Source organism: Thermobia domestica, chromosome 11 (assembly GCF_964235325.1).
Source record: "Thermobia domestica chromosome 11, izTheDome1.hap1.1, whole genome shotgun sequence".
Taxonomy (NCBI): Eukaryota; Metazoa; Arthropoda; class Insecta; order Zygentoma; family Lepismatidae; genus Thermobia; species Thermobia domestica.
In genome coordinates, this window is record NC_137464.1 from 40,889,497 (window position 1) to 40,912,730 (window position 23,234).

Below are 23,234 nucleotides of genomic sequence, written 5' to 3' on the forward strand. Positions count from 1 at the left end.
ACCACGTGATAAAACGTAAGGAAACCAACTCAAGTGTTAAGTGAAGCCAATGTTCCAATACAAAGTAACTTCATAATCTTCTTATATAAGACAATATTCCTTCAAAAAGTAAGGGAAGAAATATGTATTTTTTTAAAAACCTTGCTGATGAGACTGCTCCCTATGATGCACTACTGCTCTACCACGCTGGTCCTCTCCTGACTCGGTTAGATAGAACTTAAGTTTTCAAATGTCCGAATAAAACAGTTTGGTTTGTATTTTCTGTTCTGTAGTTGTTTACCCAAATATTTGGACGCCATAGCGTTGTATTCAGAGGCAAAATGGTAAAGCCCCCCTAAAATAAATATGCGCCGAGAAATGCAACTCAACTTAAAAAAAAAAAAAAAAAAAGACATTCGAAAGTAGTAAGGGTGTATTTCCTGATGAAAGCCGTGTGTATATATAATTAGTGGCAATATGTTAACCTAAAATAGATACCATAGATAATAAAGCACAGTGTTGTTAGTGTATCAATTTACTTATACGCTATTTTCTTTTGTTACAGTTTCCCCGGTATGCAAAGTAGATGACGTAGTAATTATTGGAGCATCGTTGGCCGAACAGATCTACGTGAAATGTGAAGTTATGGCAGACCCAACAGATGTTAGTTTTCGATGGAAATTCAATAATTCTGGTGAAAATACAGAAGTATTGCCTACAAGATACATCAGTAATGGAACAACAAGCACCTTGACATACACACCCGAGACAGATCACGATTATGGGACCCTTTCGTGTTGGGGTAGCAATGTCATAGGTTATCAGAAGACTCCTTGCGTGTTTCAGGTAGTCCCTGCAGGTAAACTTAGTTATGCGATAGGATTATATTTTGTTATTTTATATATATATATAAAATGTATATCATGATAAATCGAGCTCTTTTCTTGTGCTTTTTGACAATACGATGTTTTAACGTTGCATTATTGGCGCGCCATTTTATAACACTAATGTTGGCTCGTATTCTACAGTCCATTTGATGCAACTTGTTCCTTCTGACAGTTCCTTTCCTTTGTTTTTTCCTTCTTGCACGTGGTTTTAACCAAGGATGTTAGAAAATAGAGGATCTGCCCATACAACAAAATCGTGAAGCCATACGTCACAGCTTCGCCACACCTACTCTGCCCACTCCGCGCCACTAAGATCGCAATGTTTCGAGCCAACAATCATGGCGGAAGCGAGAGTAGCCAATCAGAGGTGTGGGTTTAGACGATGCTCGGTTGTTTTTTGGGCTTCATTGAGTTCATATGATGAAGATACGTATGGGCAGATCCTCTATTTTATAACATCCTTGGTTTCAACAATCAAGCAAGAACTGTTTTTATGGCAACAGCACGTTGAGAAATTATTAGTGGCTCATTTCTCTCGCTCTGCAATGGTAAACATTCCACCCTTTCCGAAACGTTGCCAATTTGAAAATATACAAATCCAGATTGTTTTTGTCGAATGTCAACTTGAATAGTGGATCTGCTGGTTATTGAGAGCAGTCTTTTTAGTTCTCTTTTGTATCATTTAATTTTATATAACTGAGATTTACTTGCAGAGAATAATTTCACGTTTCGATACCCGACTCAAAAACTGGCAACACAGCATTGAGCATCACATGCGCGCAGCGAGATGTCAGAAAGAACAAGTAGTATTAATTGCAGTATAGTAAGAACCACACTGGAAATATCAATTTAAATTGATTTCTCGTAAAATTAGACTTACTACACTTCTACTGAAATATTTAGAGTGCAGTGGGTAAGTTGCAAAACTATTATTTGTCTTGGCCTAGGTTCGATTAGCGGTGCTACATTTCTCTCGTTCCAATATGACTGAGTTTCTCAGAGAATCTTTAAAATGAGTACCTACGAAGGTAAATATGACTGAGTTTGCTTCTGATTTTCCTATAATCTCAATGAGTGCTGAAGTAGAAACAAAAATTAATTAAATGAAATATTTAAGTTTTACGTCCCACGATTATGTCGGTTAGGCTAAAGGAGACGGTGATGATAGATGAATGAAATGGTGGAATGAAGAAAGGGGGAGGAAACGGGAGAACCCCGAGAAGACCCACGAGCACGGTGTTTGTCCACCACAAAGTCCACTGAAGTAGAAACATTTTGCAGCATTTACCTCCACATACAACCATTGTATTTCATGACATGTACTCATACAGCCTCGCTGCTGAAAGGGACGTTAAACTTAAAATCAACTTTTATGATCTGTAGTGAAGAAGTTAGCTTTAATTTCTTGAAGAGGTCAAACAGAGGAGCAGAGAACTGTTTTGGAAAACAGCTTTTTTGTATAGCGAAAAGGATACTTTTCTATTACTTGAATTACATTACAAGTCTGGGAGGATATTCGTGTACTCTGGCGTGCCACTGATAACTTGTCGCGAAAGAGGTTATTTTTACTTTCTGTGATTTTTTGGAAACAGATTTTATTAGTTCGTTTTTTTAAATCAAATGAGCCTCTCATCTTTACTAAAATTGATTCTATATAATAAATTAGCATATTTCTAGACATCTGAATTAAGAGATATTAAAGTTCATGGTCTGGAAAATCAGGAAAAAATGTCATTGTACTCAGTGCAGTGATGTCGTTAACACAGAATTGAACGTATGCCATATTTCCAGCTACAGACATTTGCTTGTGATTTTGGTAGGAAGGTTTTTAATGCATAATTCAGACAAACAAATCAAATCGAACATTTCTGAAAACTCAAGATACATAAGAGTTTAAATATACAGCCATAAATTAAGACTTGCGAAACGACAATCTCTCGTGTGGCATCCGCACAGCTTAGAACATTCTGCAGGTCAATTTTGGCAAACGTCCTTAGATTATGGGCCAGGTCTACCTCTTATGTAGAACCAAGTATGTTAACCTTGAACAAATGTTTGAACTTTAAAAAAAAATTGAAAGAGCCGTAGAATATGAAGTTAGAGAAAGACAGACATATTGTGCTTGGTGTATATCCATTTGGCAAAAAGAACAGGAATGCCGCGACTCGGCAGAAACAGTAAACTCTTTGAAGGCAGTAAAGAAGGTTACGCTCAGAAATTTCAGTTTGTCCGGTAGATACCAACCGCTAGAGAAATATTGCTCTTAACTAACGGCATGATATGTAAATTCTGGCATTCTAAACTTACACACCGCTATTTTCATAGTACAAAATGGAATATCAATGCTCACTGTTACCCATAAGAATTTTAACGATGAATTCGGCCGAGATAATTGCAGTAGGAAAGTCTGCATAGTATTTTTATTACTTGCAACCAACATTTCTTTGCTACTCTGCAGGTTGCATAGGAGATTAGAAATGTTATAGATTTTAAACGGGATATAAGTAGCCACCGTGAAAGTCCAACTATCTGTGAAGATGTTAACGTATTAACTCAATTAACAAATTCGTTCTAGATAATTGTAGGAAGTGAAGCTTCATATCCTTTTCATTATTCGCAATCAATATTTCTTAGCTAGTGTGCAGGTTACATAGAAGCTAGGGAATGTTATAGATTTTAAACGGGATATAAATAGCCACCGTTAAAATTCTATTACCCGTGAAGATGTTTAACGGATTGACTCATGAGTAAAGTCGGCCGAGACAATTTGAGTAAGAGAAATTACATATCGTTTTCGTCATAGGCAACCAACATTACTAGACTACTGTGTAGGTTGCATAGGAGCTAGGAAATGTTATAGATTTTAAACAGGATAGATAGTCACTGTTAAAGTCCCGTTATACTTGAATATGATATCAGATCGATTCTATTAACGAAGTCGACGGAGATAATCACTTTAGTTAACTTCGCAAAAATATAGTTCAAAATCTCTCTTTAGATCAATTGTTATTGTGCGAGTATTGGACGGACGCACTAACATACTAACATTACACTTTATAAGGCCCATTAGCGTGATCCTAATTAAAACATGACACAACATGAGAAATTATTTGTGCCACCAAAAATAACCTAAAGGATTGTATTCATTAGATGTTGACGCTAGTTGTCTTGGTACTTTGAATTAGCTAACATAAGCACAGGCCTATTCTTGGGACTTCCAGAGCAAATCCTCTGGAAGCATTGACATCCACTTATGTGCTAGAAATTGGACTTCACGGGGGATCCCTGTGGAGTCAATTGTGGTTTCTTCGCGAGATATTTACAGGAAGACTTTCGGACATTCATATGTTGTCTCATGACAGACACATCGTATTGAAATCAAAGGGAAATGTCGTGGATATTTCCATTACATTTTTAAATTATCGATTACGATCCTGAATGTCCCGCGGCCAAGTGTAGGACTTTGGTGACTGAAAGACGTCCAGTGAACTTAGGTCTCTACTTGTGCTTATTACGTATATGTAGTGTTTCGTATTGTACAGAGTATTACAAAAATTTTCAGAATATTTTGGAAATAGATTCTTTACACCAAATTAAGACAAAAAGTTCATATTATTGTGTACCACAATGTGTAATCAAACAAAATATTTAATTTAATTTTAAAATGTGTATAAAATAGGCACTGTATGAAGTGGAGGCAGTTTGAATATTCTTTAGGAGTCATAATCCAATGGAAAATTAAGAGTGCCTTGACTTCTACAATGCAAATGACCGGCTATGACTTCTAGAACTGGAAGACTCAGAAAGAATGTGCAAGAATGTTGACATGACGGAAAAATCATATAAATACTACCGGATTCTCTTCCGGGTATGAGAAGTTCTATTTTGACGTCGAAACTCTGCGAGTCAGATCATTCATCATTAGTTTTGTTACTCTGTCATTCTGTCCATCAGAGGTTCTGCTCACCGTTACCAAAAGTAAGTGATTATGCATTGTCTTCTCTAGTCTTTAAGTCATACCTGTCCATACCATGCTCTGTGATTATTCATTTATGCGAGATCAGTTCATTAAATTCTTATTCTAAATTATTTCTGTGTTATCGAATTTTATCTTTGAATTTCTACTCCCATGTTTCTAATTAATTCTGAGCTACGATATCTACGCCCCCAAGACTTGCATTAATTTAAATTACTTCTTGGAGGAACTGATTGGACGTCAAGGCCATTCAGTAATTTCATGTATGAGAATGGTTTGGGGTTTGCAACTCAGACAAAAGGTCTCCGTTTAATATGCCTCCGGAAGTTTCTAACTGCCTTTTACGTCACAAAACCGGTCCCGTTTAAGGTAGATTGCGAACCTATTTTTAAGGTTTTAGCAATATGGACGTGTAGTCGAGTGTATAGTTTCGTAATTACAGAGTGCCGAAAACGTGAAAAAAATGAACTTTAAAGGTCCATAGTTTGATGTGAGGTATATGCTTCCAAAATATTGTGACACAGATTAGCAAAGCCTGTATACACATAACTAATTGGGTATAATATGATTTTACAAATATTCGATATATTATTATTATTATTATTATTATTATTATTATTATTATTATTATTATTTGAATTTTAAGTACGAGCAATTGTAATATTTTGATTGTACTTCATTCTAGATTAATGGTTAAAATAAGTGTGAAATAGGAATATAATGAAATTTACTTGCAATATACGTAAACTTATGTTTTCACTATGCGACCTATTCACGACATCCCATGCCACAATATTAAAGGATAAAGAATAAAACGATACTAATTAATGTACTATGAAGATACCGATTTCAATTTTGCATTTTTGAATGATTCAATGTAGAAGCGTAGTAGTATAGACAGTTTTTCAAGTTACTTAACTCTGATTAGCTGTCCTTAGTCACGTGGTAAGCACGTAACAGTACCAATCAGAACCGAGAGTCCTGACGAGCTGTTCGAACTGCTATTAGCCAAGTTTTGTTTTAGAAGGATGAACATATTTTTCTTTCTTATTATTCTGAAATTATAGATATATTATACGTAGTAAGTAATGCTGTATTTCCATAGATTTTTTTCTTCTTAATTTGAAGGAGAGCAGTGTTCTATTATATCTTACATGCAACACTGGTTTTAGAGTGACTCTTAGTCAGGAATTGTGGAACACGTTAAGAATATAAACATATTACGATCTTTTATCTAAACCTTGAGAAGTCCCTAGATCCAAAAACACATTCCGCCATATATAAGTGGCAAAAAGTGGCAAACAATAATAGTTTGTTCCGAACTTACTCGTAGCAAAAGTGCACACTGCTCCGGTACGACATGTTTTTACTTAATCATATTATAAATAAGCAGTGGCGTATTTACGATTTTGTTTCAGGGGGGGGCTTTGCTAACTTTCGGGGGGAGGGGCTTTTCCTGAAAATGTGAAAATTCTGCAAGATATTTCATATACTTTACTATAGTAAGTAAGATTTCGGGGGGGTGGGGGGCTTAAGCCCGGAAGCTCCCTCTAAATACGACACTGTAAATACGTATATAAATATACCGTATGCGAAGAACATTTTAGCAAGATAACCATTTAAAGTATACATTTTGTGTTTTTATTATTATTTTACCTTCTGAAAATAATAATGACATGTAATTATTTGACAAATAATGTGAAATTTTGAATTTTGTTTCCCATGATTATGCCTTTTACGTTAAAGGAGACGTGATAAACGAAAGCGAATAATAGTGAAAGATTTTTCGTAGAACGAAAGTGCGGGAGGAACTTGGAAAGTGATGAATCTCGAGAAATACCACGAAAATTGTGTTATCCAAAGGAAAAAAAATCACCTGACCAGGGAATGAACCTGGGACATCTCGCACTTTGGCGAGCGTTCTACCGCTAAGCTAACCCTACCTTTCGCGTCATAGTTTACTTGAAATGCGCTAAGCTACTCTGCCCGAACATAGTTTACTCGAAATGAAACTGCTTTCCATGACATTATACAAGAATAGCTTTTTTAGGAAAATAATACGTGGCATATAAGTGCATCATAGTTTCACACGGGTCAAATTGGATACAAATGGAAACATTTCTACAATATTAGAATAGGGTGACAAGACATCTCGTTTTTAACAGAATTGTCCCTTTTTTCGGTCAGTCATCCGGTGTTCCGAGGAAATTAACAACGGGATACAAATTTATTATTTTTTATAAAAAAATAAAACATCAAATTTATGGCTCGTAGTTATATAGCATAATAGCAATGTAATTTCATATTTTTCTAACTGATAGCTCTGTAGTAAATTCCATGTTTCAATATTCGACAATCTTCCGACCTTGGATGGAGAATCGAAGGTTACGCATATATTCGCTAGATGAATTGTAAAATTATTTGCGACGAGTGCCAAGTGTTCCGGTTTTCTATTATTACTATTATTATTATTATTAATTTTCTGAATCTGTTAAACCTATATTACCGTGTAGTTGAAACAATTTAATCTAAAAATGAGGTATAATTATATCAGTCGAACAAAAGAGTACGTTTGGCGAGGGAGATCTGGGTTCGATTCTCGGTGGGAGCTCATGTGGTTCGGATTGTACGTTAATCAGTAGCTCCCTTCTCATATAGCCTCGCTGCTGAAAGGGACGTTAAACTCAAAATCAACTAAACTCAGAAAGAGCATGATAAGTATATATCCTCATGCCACTACAGGATGTCTGACACTTAAAAGTCTTCCTTATATTACATACGCCAGCTATATGTTACATACGTCCATCTGTAACTGAGGTCCTGACCACCTATATACATTTATTTTGTTTCATACGGAAAGTACCTATATATGAAACATTCATACGTAAAGTACTATAAAGCATACGTTTTTTGCACGATGCTGCCTACAGTCGTAAGTTAAGTCCAAAAGCTGTAGGATTTACGCATGTAATCTACTTTTTCAGGTACATCACATGCGTTTTTTTCTCTGTGTGGCTGAATTGGAGTTTTTGCGACAATTCCACCACCGAGGTTGTATGAGACACGGATCAATAGTGTAGAATGGAAAATTGTAATACATTTCAAGTCTCTCTTACTGAGAATCGTAACCGGATTCCATGCACCAGGGTCCCTTTGTATTAAACTATATATGTACGTATATTTGTATATTACTTATGAATATGTACAGAAACAGAATTCTTGGGAAGTTTGGTATATCCAATGATAAAGTTTATGTTGTCCTATTTAGTAATTTAATTTATTAGTCTAATCTTCTTAGAAATAGTATTTGCTTAAAGAACTCGTAAAATGTACCAGAAGCATACAGTATGTATAGAGATACTTTCCACCTATAAAATAACATAAAGGAAATATAATAGCATTTTAGGAAAATACTAAAAAGATGGGAAATTACCTTCTACAAAGAAGATAAAACGAATCATTTCTATCTCTATATGGAATTTTCGTCGTTAATGCCACGAATGGTCAACATCCTTAATTGAAAAAGATATAACCAATAGAAAACTGAACATCCTTAATTGAAAAAGATATAACCAATAGAAAACTGTGATATCTCTCTCTCTTCTCCTTCGCCCATCCCCTCCCAAGCTTATGTTTCTACGCTCACCAGACCAATCGTAAATGTCTAAGCGGAAGCTGAAAACAACTACAGACTCTCTCTCTCTTGTCATGAAATTCTTACGCTTTTCGTCAAATGGTTATTTCTCTTTCGTTTCTTCCTAACCATTTACGTCGGCTTTTGGGATGTTCTCTATTAAAGCTAGTTAAACCTATCTCCGCAGGGAGATATTGTAAAGAAATAATCGGTTTGTGGACAGCGTTGCCATATCACATTTTTCACAAATCATGTTCACATTTTTCTTTTCCTTCTTTTTAAGTATAAGCTCAGTGGCAGGGCTATAGAGGTAGCCAGGAGGCCAGCTCTCACTATTCGGAAACTTCTTCTTTCCCTTCTCAATAATGGTCATTAAAATTCTGAAAAACATAGTACAAATCGACAATAAATAAATAAATAAAATGTTCTACCAAACAGGCAGGCGTGCAGGAATTTCATTCAGAATGGTCCACAGCTTTTAAGAGGATCAAAAATTTAATATCAAAAATGAAATGAAATCGTTAAGTTCATCTCGAGCTCGGATCGAACCAGAGGTGAATGCCAATGCACCAGAGTTGAACGCCAATGTACCAGAGTTGAACGCTCTACCACTGATTCACCGTGGCACCTAAATTTAATATGAAGAAGAGAAATTATGTTAAAATTTGTGAAATCTTCCCTAAATGAGAATACATTTCCAGAAAATTCGGGATTTCGCTCGAGGAAGTCCATATCCCTAGGGCACAAGGGCTACGTACGTTCCATCTATCAAATACTAAACTCTATGGCCTATGGAACCCGTAGTTTAAATGCGGAGTTCACAAAAAAAATCCATTGACTTCCATCCTTAGCCAACTGGGATTAGTTTCAACTACGTATTCCTATTACTGCCATCTTAATATTGTTCTTCCATCAGCGCGTACGTCTCCCTAATGGTCGTTTCCCGATTGGACTTCCAGCTAAAATTTGAAAGCGTTCCTACTTTCTTCCATTCTCCCTACATGACCTACCCACTTGAGCCTCCTAGACTTGATGACCCTATCAAACACTCAGAGTTATTTTATTGAAAGGCAGTAGAAGCTATAGATAAAATTCTTAAGGTACCAAATTTAAGTTCAGTACTAGAAATAATTCCTTTACAATAATGAGTCTATAAAACTATTTTAATATATTTAATGTTCTTTATAAAACTATTTTGTGATTTATGCAAATATATACATGAGCGGCTTGAGGAATGACAATGGTATGTTACATTTTCCTACTTTCGAGTAAACTAGAAAAAGAAATTCAATATTTCCATGCAATGTAATGTAATGATAAACAAACAAGCTTTTCCTCCCATCTGTAGGTACATTTCCAAAATTAAAATACCTATATACTCTTCTGTGGCTCGATCACAACCCACTCGACCTACTAACTCAACTTCATTGTAAAAGTGGCTCTTACCATGGTCTTCTGCAAAGCAACTCGTATGTATGTTCGGTTATATGTGAATGTTAAAAAGAATTTTACTTTATTTAAATGATCGTTTGCTATATTAGAATGAAGGAAGAAAGAAACTGACCATATATTGTATAATGGAACTCTGTCACTTTACCAGAAAATCCTGAAAATAAACTTGAGTTTCGAACCTTGGGTGTCCCAAATGTCATAATGATGTACCAACTGAATTCTCTATATAAGGGACGTTAGTGTTAACCTCTCAAAGTGTCTTAACATATAGCTCTCAAAGTGTCAAAGCGTCTTATAGCGTCTTATATGTGTCTTTTAGCATCCTAACAACTTTAGTGGACTCCTGACTACCCGCTATGTTAAATGCATTCTAGATACGCTACTACAAATGTCATAAAATATGTTGAATATTTAAAAGTCACAAAGAATGTGTCCGTTTCCTTCCACTTTTCCATTCCCTCATTATCGTCCATCTCAGTATCTCCCGTAGACCTGGTCCATAATAGTGGAACATTAAACTAAAAAAGGTGGTATCATTGTTCAATGCATGTCTTGCGAAACTAAATAGTATGATGCAAGAGGGTTAAAAACGATCTGATTTGTTTCTGGAATTCATGGCTGCTCATGACAAACAAGAAAGTCATTTAACATTCCACATACAATAGTAATAAAAGCTAATGCAAGACTTCAGCTGGTTTTGTACACGTTTCATGGTCTACATAAATAACCTAAGATTGTATAATTGGTTCTTTCCGCAAATCTTTATGTAATTTGAATTTTAAGTAATTTGAATTTGTAAATTTCTACATTATTTTAAAATGAAACAGCATGCGGGATTATTTATAAGGATATAAATTATTGAATTATGGAAAACCTCCAGGTTATACGATGGTATGTCCTCCCAAAGTGTGTCATTTTTCAAAGGGCAAAAGAATGAAAGCTATAGTACGTGGTTAATCAATATAGTCGCCAACTCCAACCAGACACCTTTATCATTATTGAGGCAGCGATGGTATTTCGTCGCGAAATAACAATCGGGATTGAAATCTTTCAGTTTAATGTGCCTTTTAAGCTAAGGGAGACGTTGGTTATGGCAAGTGAATGATGATGGGAAATTTGGTGTAATGAGAAAGTGGGAGGAAACGGAACTACCCCCGAAAAAATCAATTGACACAATGTTGTCCGCTACAAACTTACTTGGCCGAAAATCGAACCAAGGATATCCATGCACCAGAGGAAAACTCTCTACCACTGAACCACTGTCCCCCCTCCCCGAAAATAACACTCTGGTCTGCGATGCGAAATAAGTCCTTAACTGCATTTTCCATCGCCCAATCATCAAGAGATATCTTCTCTTCCAAGAAGTGATCAAGACGCTGGAAGAGGTGGTAGTCATTAGGATAACTATTGGGAGATACAATGGATGAGGTACAGTTTCCTGCTGCATTTGATTTAGAGGATGCACAGTTCTTTGTGGGACAGCATGATGACAGTCATATCTGTTACCCATTACTAGATGCTTGCAGGCAAAGTGAGTATTAGGATTAGGATTAGGAATTATATTTCTGGACTATCGGCATCGACGACCATGCAGGGGCGGATCCAGGACGGACTTCTGGTGGGGGGGGGGCGGTCGGTAGTAATACTGCTACTTAAAGCTACTTTTAAGAGCTCTAAACATTTTATGGATTTTTTTATATATAAAATAAGAAAGTTTCCTCTTCTGGCGGGGGGCGATCGCCCCGATCGCCCCCCTGGATCCGCCCCTGCGACCATGTTAGCCCGTCACGTATGAAGGATGACGTCCCTTGAGGATCACACTATCCGAGGAAACGATTGAGAAAAGAATGAAGCGACCTGGGACCTGTATGTTAGGTATCATCCCAGCGTTTCCCTGGTGTGAATAAGGAAAAACCTCATTCAGGATGGTTATGCTGATAAAGCTTTTTACATTTTTTCGACCGAGTGTCCCCACCGCAAGCAAAATTAGAGTGCGTTTCGTAAAGTTCAGCACCGTAGTGGTTTGAAAGTGAGAAAGACACGAAAACAACAGAAGAAAACATTATGAAATTTTAAATATATAGTATATACACGGTGTCCCAAAAGTAATAGTAAAAAATGAAACCACACATTTCTGACACCAAAACAAGCAAAAAAAGTTTATATTATGTACAGTCCGGATGTTAATGGGCACAGCTTGACAGCTCCGAAAGTGGGGGAAAAAAACTTTACACCTATCTACCAGAATAATGATAGAAGCTAGGAAAGGTGTTGAGAAATACCCAGAAATCAGGGAGGATGAGAGGGAAATCTCCCTCTGTAGAACTGTATGTTTTCGGTAAGTTTTGAATTTATCCATATTAATTTTTTCGGATGTACACTTCATCCTCCTTGTAAAGTATCTTTCAATTCTCACACTGTCTCTGAAGTTAGTACAACCATCCTAAGTGCACTTTGATTACCATTTGGTTGTCATTCATGGATAACAATAACTTTTGTACTGTATTTTGTCCATCTTCACTTCAACGTTGCATTGGCCATGGCGGAAAGTCATTCCGGGAATCTTCAGACGATGTGTGGGGAGTCCCTTGCACACTTATGTCAACCTTTTTTACATGCATTTAACATGTCAAGCCGATGATTTTTATGTAATTCTGACCCGGCTTTGTGCATTTCCTATTATTCCGATAGGCAGGTGTGAAGTTCCTTTCCCCCCACATTCGAAGCTGTCTACCTCCGCCCCTGTCCATTTTCGGACTATATGTCATACAAATTTTTTTTTTGCTTGTTTTGGTATCAGGAGTCTGTGGTTTCATTCTTCGCCATTGCTTTTGGGACACCCTGTATATAATAATTATATATATATATATATATATATATATATATATATATATATATATATATATATATATATATAATTTCATAAGTCTAAAAACTCATATTTTTTCGTGCGTCTATAAGAGAGAAAAATGTATAGTAATCGGTAAAAATATCGAATTCAAAGTTTAAACGAATCTATTCGTTTCAAAGTCCCTTTTTCCGCATCCGAAAATGTTAATTTTGGGTTCTTGCCCGCCTTTTCACCCGTCTCCTATTTGCTGGAGGCCATACCTTGTCAAACTAAACTTTAAACTTAACTTTTTTTAATATATATAAAGTTCTCCTGATGGGAAGGGATTGAATTTTCTTTTATTCTCGTAATTAAATGTAGGGCATGCACACAAAATAGATAATAAGACTATCCATGGCTTTGGATTGATTATTTTAAATAAAGTGGGTTTTAAGCTGTGGTCAGTGTTTCTTCTGTTAAAATAAATAAATAAATAAATAAAAATGAATTTCTCAAAAATTACTATATCGATTTGGTTTATATTTCACAAATCAAAATGTCATTAACAAATACTCTCTCTCTCTTATATATATATATATATATATATATATATATATATATATATATATATATATATATATATATATATATATATATATATATATATATATATATATATATATATATATATATATATTGGAAAATCTGCTCAGAAGGGTTGTTTACTCTTGAGAGTATTTTTCTCACTCTGTACATATTTCTCATAAATGACTAAGATGATTTTGTTCATGTATTACAAATAAATAGTTCACTAACACAGAGGTTGCATGGAATAGTGAAGCTTGACCTGGACGTGTCGATTTCATTACACAATAGAAAGGGGTGATGTGTCCCAGTCGTCAGCCCCTATCCATGAAATTTAGTCAGTTTTGTCTCTTACGTAGGGATAGCCAGAACCGGTCGGCTCTGAACGGATCCGGTTCTAGTATATCAGGATCCGGAACAGGTTTTTCAGATCCAGGCCTGGAACCTGATCCGGAACCGGTTCTGAAAACCGGATCTCCAAGTCTACCGGAACCGGAACTTTGTGGCCATCCCTACGCTAAACCCGAGCTGCTGGCAGGATGTGAACAGTATGCTACATGAAATGCTGGAAGCGATAGGCAGGCGCCCAGGCAGCGGCCGCTTGTCTCATTTGGCTAAACAAATTGGGTAACTGGCGAACCCATTTGGCTAAACACCCACTGGTGGACCAAAAATATTTTCTGGGGGGGCACAAGTGGGTCTGGGCAGGAAGGACAAAAACGCGTGGTCCTCTTTGCAGTGTTTTGAAGGTGAACTTTGTGCTTCCTTTACGGGTCTTTGGGGGCTTTCGGATCCAGGTCTGGAACCGGTTCCTAAGATCCGGATCTGGAACCGGGTTTTCTTATCCAGGTCTGGAACCAGTTCCGGAACCGGTTCTGAAAACCGGATCTCCAAGAAGCGGAACTTTGTGGCCATCCCTACTCTTGCACTATATGGAGAGCACCTCCTAAAGTTACAGTGTTGTAGGATTGACGTTAAGTTTTGTTTTGTAATTATTATTATCCTTATTTTATATTTTTGCTAGTATTGTTGTTGCAGTCAAATTCGAATAATTGTTAGTGTTCGTGTTATGATTCTTTAACTGCTGTTTACTTGTCACTCGTTCGCCATGTCTTCTAACTTCACCAACATTGTTGGTGCAATTCTGTTAACGTTTTCTCAACTGTGCGTTCGGAACTCAGCTCGACGAAATGTACCGAATCTCGACGGTATCACACGTGAGACAAAGTATTTCTGTGATTGCTGTAGAGCCTAGGCTTCAGGAGTCTTCTCAGTCACTATAGTTAAAGGTTTACATAGTTTAAATTTAGGAATGTTAGCTAGAAAGCTTAGTGTAGGGGCTCGTACCTTACACTTGTAAAGTATTCAAATGTGATTATAATAAAGGTTATTTATTACAGTCACTTCTTCAAAATGAACGCTGAACTGATGCTAAGTAGCTAGTTCTAGTAGTCGTTAACCACAACACTCTATCTGGTAAAATAACCAGGTTTACCAAGCTATGGCAAAGACCAATTTAGAAAGCTCCCTTCCAAGAAAACTGTCTCCATTTTTAGCTGATGTGTTTTCTAAATAAAGAAAGCCATTCATACTTTAAAAAATACATAATTAATGTGTCTAAAAGTTCGATTGTTTCTGGAAGACAATCTATTTTTTGGAGTTGGGCTTTTGAGACTTTGTGTTATCAATTCTTACCTAACATCGATGTTATCCAGAATGGGGCACTTATTATGAAATTGGGTTCCAAACTCTAATATAGGCTTAACGCCGGTGTAGGTGACAGCTTTAAATACCAACATACAAGATCAACCCTTAGAGTACAAGATGGTCCTGATCAGGGGCGGATCTAGAAGGTAAAAACTGGGGGAGGGGGCAACCAGAACCCAGATTATGATAGGTACAGTATATCATGAATTTACTATAAACTTTCAAAAATGTAATGGGGGCCAAGGCCTCCCCGCCTAGGTCTAGATCCGCCTCTGCTCCTCACCACACTATTTCACATTATGCAGAGAACTGTATTACAGGGTCAATTTGCATAAGAAATTCCATGATTAATATAATTAACGTATCCATCATTTATAATGAACAAATGTGCCATCTCTTTTTTTCAACTGAACTTGATAGGTAAGTGATATATAATAGAAAGTATTTATTATGGCTCATGTTAAGTTGAGAAACAAAATATTGTAAGAATAGAAATTATCAGTGGCAGCTGGCAACACTGAATGCTGTAGTTTCGTAGTTCACGTAGTTGAAGTTCAATAAAGAGGCAAGGGGAAAAAATATAGACTGGACATGGAACGAAAACAAAAGAAATACGAGAAGCAACGCAAGTAATAAAGAAACCCATTTCCTTTCCCCAGTGCAAACCACATTTTTGTTATTTTTCTTTTGTTTCTCGTGATCAGAACTCTCGTATCTATTTTCTTTCCCAGCTGTTAACGCACAGAGTATATATATATATATATATATATATATATATATATATATATATATATATATATATATAATGAAGGCTGTAATATCCTTATTTTAATTTCTTTTCCAGTTATAGGTACAGTATATACAGTACGCGTAGTATACGATTATGAAAAGGGAATTTCCATAGGTTCTTCTACATGTTGATAAAGATTAAACTTAACCAGTAGATGTCTCTGTAAATGCTTGATTTTTCCTACCATTAAACTTGACATTTTATTATATTATAAATAAACTATTTAAGAAGAAAATGTGAAGCCACGTCTTTCGTTCAGATCTGGTGATAGGATGGCGTGATAGGCTGGCTGGATGGCTGGTTTCACGTATTGCTGCATACTCTAGTAAATATTTTTTGGTGGAAAATCCTTAAAATTTTGAAGAAATTTATTTACGATAAAAGCTAAATACATTAATATTCTCTATATTGGTGTTAACATAAACACTATTAGAGCTACTACTGCACTGTTCATTATTATAACAATATCTCTTAAGCTGCAGAATTAACACTTTCTAATTTTAGATCGTATCACTTTCATTGTTTTAGAGGCATGTCCCGTTCGAAACTAATCTATGGACCATTTTTTTTTAATCTTGGAAAGTTCTTAAACAACTTCTAAACGGCATATTATGATCTTGTCCTTTTTCGAAAGTCATCTACATGATCGGCAATACTTACCTAAAGAGGAACGGGCATGAACTTGTCATCCGGACATCCGAACCAAACCTAATCCATTTGATAAACATAACAAAGACATGTTCACAAAATATTAGGTGCCATGGACAACAGAGGAAGACCCTAGAGTCCATTAACCCGACCCGAGAAATAAAACTTAACGAATGTTTTAGATGTTACTTGCTTCAATTTTTATTCAAAAGTACATGCGTTAATATGATAAATATAACATGTTAATATAATAGTTCATATGTTAATATAATGATATAATACTTAAAGATTAGTACAATGAATTACTTATCTTAACTTCTTTCTGCAGTAATTGTTGCTTGCTTGTTAGCTAAACCATATGGTTGCTTGCTAAGCCATCATACTTTGTCTTCGGTCACACATAAACTGAGTAGCACTCTAAAACACTGTTAAGAAAGTGTAAACCTTGTATATTAATTAACATGAGTGTTTTTTTTCTAAAAACTATGAATAAATATGCTTTTCTAAAACTATGAATGAATATGCTTGCCTAGTTGCACTTCACAGCATATTGTCGAATGCACAGACACAACTTGAATAGAACACTGAAGGAACTGTTGGCAGCCAATGCAAACACAATTCACTACAACTCACCAAAAAATCACTAAAAGAATCCCAAAGATTCACTAAACCACTAAACTATATACAAAAAAATGAAACTAATATGAATAAAAATAATGCACATATGCAAGCTTATCCAAGATATGAGAGAAAAGGTTGTATAATAATAGGGTCTAATACACGCTTTCCCCTCATACCTATTCCCTCTATCAATACAAAACTTTTACACACATTTCTTATTCGCTATATTATTTTTCGAGATACATTTGGATTGTGTACTTTTACCCGAGGCCTCTCCAGAGGGGTCCAAAGTTGATGGGAGGAATTTCTGGAGAGAATTTTCCCGACACTCTCCCAATTTTCCCTGTTCAAGTACGTTATGGGCCCCAATACATATCATGTTTGGAAAGCTTGTTTCATGCTGAAGAGAATGAACCTATAAACCATGACTTTTCAATGAATAATGTTCATTCAATAGCTATTTCATTTCGAGTTTACGATTTTCTTTATACTAACAGGGTTAATCCTTTAAGGATGTCCACTTTTTGAGGTAAATTTTAGACTTTCACTCAAAGAAGCTACTGCTTCCTTACTATTAATCGTAGGATCATGATTCATACCTCGTTGTTTTCAGGATAGATCACACTTTCCAACCGTACCACTCTCTTGGCCGTATTATACACCAGAAATAAGAAAATTTTTAAAAATCAGATTTTTCAAAAAAAAATTTTTTTTTTGCCCCTTTGGCTGGGGCCTAGGTTAACGTAGGGATCTGATTTTCTTTAAATAAGCTGTTATGCACATAATACATGTGCTAAATTTCTTTCTTGTATGTCGAAAACTGAGATCGGGAGAAATTTTTAAAAGTGTGAAAGTCACCTATGTTTTCATATATGTATAAAAAATACTTCAAAAATGTACTGCGTCATTCCTATTTGACCTAGAGTCATGGCTGAAACGCCATAAGCTCTTTCCAACAGTATTACTCACATGTCCGTATCATACACCTGAACTGGAAACAGGAGAAACGGGAAGTATTTTTGAAAATCCAACCAAAATATTTTGCCTCTCTGGCCTAGGCCTGGGTTGACATAGGGATCTAATATTTTTTTTTTCTAAAAATACTTTGTTACATATATAATACATGTGCAAAACTTCAATCTTGTATCTTGAAAACAAAGTTCGGGAAAAATATTGAAATTCTGAATTTAGGCTCTCTCTCTATACATATATATATATATAAATTTACTGCGTCATTACTGTTTAGTCTAGAGTCATGGTTCAAAAATTATTTTCATTAGTATTACTAGCCATTTCCAACGATGCTACTCACATGTATGTATCATATACTTGAACCGGAAAAATCGGGAAAAAACGGATTTTTTTCTGAAAAACACCCCCTCGGTAAACTTCGCGCCCCTCATGCCCGGACCCGGTTTTACGTAGGGATCTCAAAAAAATTTGACAAATACCTGAAAGTATATACAATTCGTATGAAAAGTTTCAATCTGATACCTTGAAAACTAAAGGTGTGAAAAAATTTTGAAATTTCCCTTAAGAAAAATAAAAACCAAATTTTCGTTTTTTCTTAACAAAAGGCATAAGAAAATGGAAAGTCAATTAAATTCTTAGAAATGGTAAGAAGAATTATTGTTATTCGTGGAATGCGAAAAACTAACATTATTTTTTCGGATGGGGAGCCGGATAGCTCCCTAAATACGCCACTGTTTACAAGTTACATTTTTTTAAATTTTGGGACTTTAATTGTTTCTAAGATGCAATTGAAATTTTCAATGTATCTAATTATATCGAAACCCTCCCTGAATAACACTATGGCAGCAGCTTTTTTCTCGTCCCGTACTACTGATGGGTGTTGCTTAGCGCAGGGCGCAAAATTTCAGTCAGACGCACTCGCCAATCCAAAAATGATGGTTGCCAATATCTCTCACGTACAAATTATGACCATTCTCTCCCCCTCCCCCAAGGCCTTTGGTTTGACAAAGAAAGATATTACGTCAGGGCATAAAATTTCAAAACCAGACAATTAGATTCAGGATAGTCAATCTGAATATTTTGAATTGGAAATGTCTCTCACTCATGTCAGTGACAATCATTTTTATGTGAAGCAGAAACCATTCTTACCCCTGTCAGTATAGGCAGAAACCATTCCTACTGAACACTGGTCGCCACCTTTAAATTTTTAGTCGCCAATGGCGACCTGGCGACAGGAAATGTTTCGCCCTGGCTTAGCGTATATGACTGAAATTGTCCACTTACCTTATGTGCACCTGTCTATTGTGTATACCAGAATTCAGTGACATGTCGATTACACACATCAGTGAGACTGCTGGTTTTAATCAGTAAGTTGACTTAGAAACTGCAAACAATCATTGTGTTTTAAATTCTAAGTTTTCTTAGCATTTATCACTTTGCCCCCAATGACTTCATTTTTTATTAGAGCTCAACTGCTATTAACCCTGTATATGCCTTTGATATTTGTTTTCAATATAACGTGAAACACCTTCTGAATGCTTTTCAATAACCTCGTACCGTGATAACCTATTGCAATTTATATATAAAAATCAAATTCATATATTTAATTATTGATAACAGAAAAGATACCAGTCTGTGTCGCAAATTCCTACTAGTAGAGTAAAATAGCGGAAGATGACGCAGTTTTTAAAAAATAAGTATTCTAAGCCCTGTGATACTTAAAGTAGTATTTAGTTAATACGGACACTAATCACGTTTTTGACAATCATAACGGCAATTATATTTTGATTAACCGTCACTTAGGTGTTGGATCATTTTTTTTTTCTTTTTTTTGGTTTTACATTACATCGCGACGCCTATCCTGTACAAGAATGATACGCAGCGCGTTATAAAATTTATAGACTAAAATTTTGTGCATTCTATACTTGGATTATCGAGCCTTTCCGTAAGTAATAAAGTTCAGAGAAAAGTAAAGTTTATGTGTGTTTTTATTATTTGTCTAAGGTAGGGTACGTAAACTGTAGTTGAAAAGTAAAAATTAAATTAGAAAACCATATGCAATGTTCAGAAGTTGAGGCCATATTTTACTGGAAAATACAAATCGAAAAGTAAGGCAGTAGATTAAATTTAGTCCAGTTTCACCAGAATCCCAAACAAAATTAAAATCAAAGGACGTTAATAAACCAAGGCTATCTGTTTAAATATTATTGTAGTCTACACAAGTAGTAGAGTAACATTCAGATCTATAGGCCTTACAAAACAAATAATGGTGGCGGCCTGCATACAAAACTTCTTCTTTTTCTGTCTTGATGGGCTGAATACAAAATTGTATTTGCATTTGCTGATTTTCTGACCATAATCGATACAAAATATATTAATAGTTGTACAGATATTGTGCAACTACAATTTGCATCTAGTACAGTACAACTGATCACATGCTTTGTAGGTTTCTTGATGAATTTCACCATGCTCCTTGAAACTATCTGTTTCTTTATCATGGCTAGTCTTCCTGATTTTACAGGATTTATGTTTTGCAATTGAGCTAGGTGTATCATTGTTGCTATGCAAAGTAAATTCGTTGTGACTCTCAGATACAAAATCAAAGTTGAAACCTTTACTTTTATCCTTACTTTGAACAACTTTTCCACTCTTTTGTTCTCTTGCGAGGCGTAGCCCTAATTGTTGTGAAAGTTTTGAAGGTTTATTCCATTAAACCTTTGTTTTTAGTTTGTCTATGTTTTCACCGAAGATTAATGCTATTGTACCACAACTTTTTCTTGATTTTATTTCTGTGAGTTTTGGGACAACTGAAAGTTTTGAGAAGAATTGCAGTATTTGAGGCCCGATGCTATCCTTGCTACGACAGCTTTATGGTTCGAACTGAGAAGATCCTGTAGCATTAGATCTAGTTTGTGGTTAAGAAGAGCTAATATTGGAATAGGTGTAGGTTGCAAATTTCCTGAAATAAAAAAAAAGTAGTCTAGAAGAGCAGATCTATTCAGAAGGAAAATTCCTGAAGATCAGAAACACTTTTGCAGTTTCCCAAAGAAGCAGACTTTTTTTTTTTTTTTTGACGTCTCACAAAATGGCAGCCCGATCTGAATCCGCGCTAGCTTGCAGTCAGAATGGTGCTCATATCATGTTACTTTAAAGTAACATTTAAAAGGACCAATGAAAGGTTTATCTAATGGTTGTAAAGCATGAGTAGTGTGAGGCTAGACAGACTAACGTAACATCGTTCTATCCATCTAGCGTATGAAGAGAAATGGAAACAAACGTGTGAACAGTGTTCATCGACTATTATAATTTACGTCCAGGTACTTTCAAAAACAATTCACGAAACCACATGTAAAATATGCAACTATTAGACCTAGTTTTCTGATATATATACACTTTGAATCCTGGAGGATCTCCAACTTGAAACTGTAGATTACTGGAGGGGGATGAAATGTTCCATCTGCCAAAAAAGGCGCAACAAGCTTATTGTTTTCTCCTTTGTGGACAGTAGTTATTTTGTTCACTTCCTTTTCATCTATTTTGCCACGATTTGACCAACTGTGTTTATCAGTTCTACCTCGGTCCCATCTATATTTTGTGGCTTGTCCTCAAGGTTATATTTTGTTAAGTTTTCTTCTAGATCAGGAAGCTTTACTGGTGCTCCTCTGGTTAAACCCCTTAACCTTGTCATAGACAGACCCTCTGCTTTGCGAATGCTCGGCTCAGGATGTTGACTCAGAAAAGACAAAAGTCATTCAAAAACTAGCAATTTTTTTTGTCGCCGCTAAATTCCCATTTCATATTTAAATCAACGCCAAATTGAAAGGCTAGTCTCCTAACAGCCTTCTTATCTGGGCAAAATCCAGTATCACCAACGTTTTTGACGTGTCTTACGAGCCTTCTTCGTTTCATGGTCAAAGACTGTGTGAAAAAAAGGCACTTTATTAGTGATTTCTTAGGCCAATTTCTTAATGCAACGTGCAAATTGTACTTAGTGTCTCCGTTAAGTTGGGCCTTTCAATATTTCATATTGCATATAGGGCTATAGTTGGGGGCGTCCATTTTGCCCGTGCCCATACTTCGTTTAATAGTTCGTGCTAGTACCCGATAGTACATTTAGCTTCTCGAAAGGAAATATCTCCTGCCAGTATCCTTACAATTGCTTTTTTCGACCTCTCTTGATCCCACTGTCCACGGGGTTCTACCCCTGCTTTTCTTTTGTAAACAATCTGCATTTTCAATTACAACTAACATAAATGGAAAAACGAAATGTATTTTATTATCTTCATAATTATTGTTTAAAATAGAAGTAGAAATAATTAAATAAAACTACGTAACAAATGTATAAACATATGCATTTAGTTTTCCTATGCAACATAACGTATCCTATAATTTTTTATAACGTATCGCAATGTTTCATAATTCATCTAAAATCATAGACCTAAATTCATTCCGTGAGGCATGTGTCTTCAATATGAAACGTACTAAATTTCTGAATCTCTTCTGCGGGGGAGACGCTTCATCTCGTGGCTCGTTCACCGTGAACCAAGATGACTAAACTAGACTAATAACCATCCGAGCAGAACTTACTGCTGCTGTAAATCTCAGCCACTCATAATAATGTAGTCATTTACCGTGAAATACGATTTTACTGTAAGATGGAAAAAAAGTATGAAAGAAAAACATATTGCTTTGTACTTCACTTTTACTGTAAGTCTCTTACGGTTCTACTTTGCACATCCGACCGCGCTCTGTCAACAACTACCAAAACAAGAAGAGGTGCGCAATCTATCATGTGTGCGGCGACTCTCCTTGTTTCACCCTACACACTCAAAGCAATAGATGACATTGCATGAACGACCTGTCTGGCTGATGTCATTAGCTCCCGCTTGTGTGCATGAAATTTACAGATTTGAAACTATCGTAACGACCTAATTGCAAATCAAAAGCTGGATTATTTCAATTTATACATTTCAAAGTAGGACAAGGCAATAACAGTATTTAGATTGGAACTCAGTAACTGTGCCACTGCAACGTGAGAAACTGGAACATGTTGAGGATGACTTTCATTGACATCAGGAGCTAACAGCACGACAACTGCTACCACCCCTCATCTTGCCAATGTCAATGTGATCATATTTGGCTAATTGAATGGT

At 35.8% G+C, this 23,234-nt stretch overlaps 1 protein-coding gene across 2 annotated transcripts in view; it reads left to right on the forward strand.

The window, feature by feature from the left end:
- LOC145664063 (kin of IRRE-like protein 3) overlaps positions 1-23,234 on the forward strand; it is a 522,782-nt gene that overhangs the window by 451,316 nt on the left and 48,232 nt on the right. For both annotated transcript variants that reach the window (XM_081730403.1, XM_081730404.1), the window contains exon 9: positions 545-838. In XM_081730403.1, the coding sequence (XP_081586529.1) occupies positions 545-838 (294 nt within the window). The remainder of the gene's footprint in view (positions 1-544; positions 839-23,234) is intronic.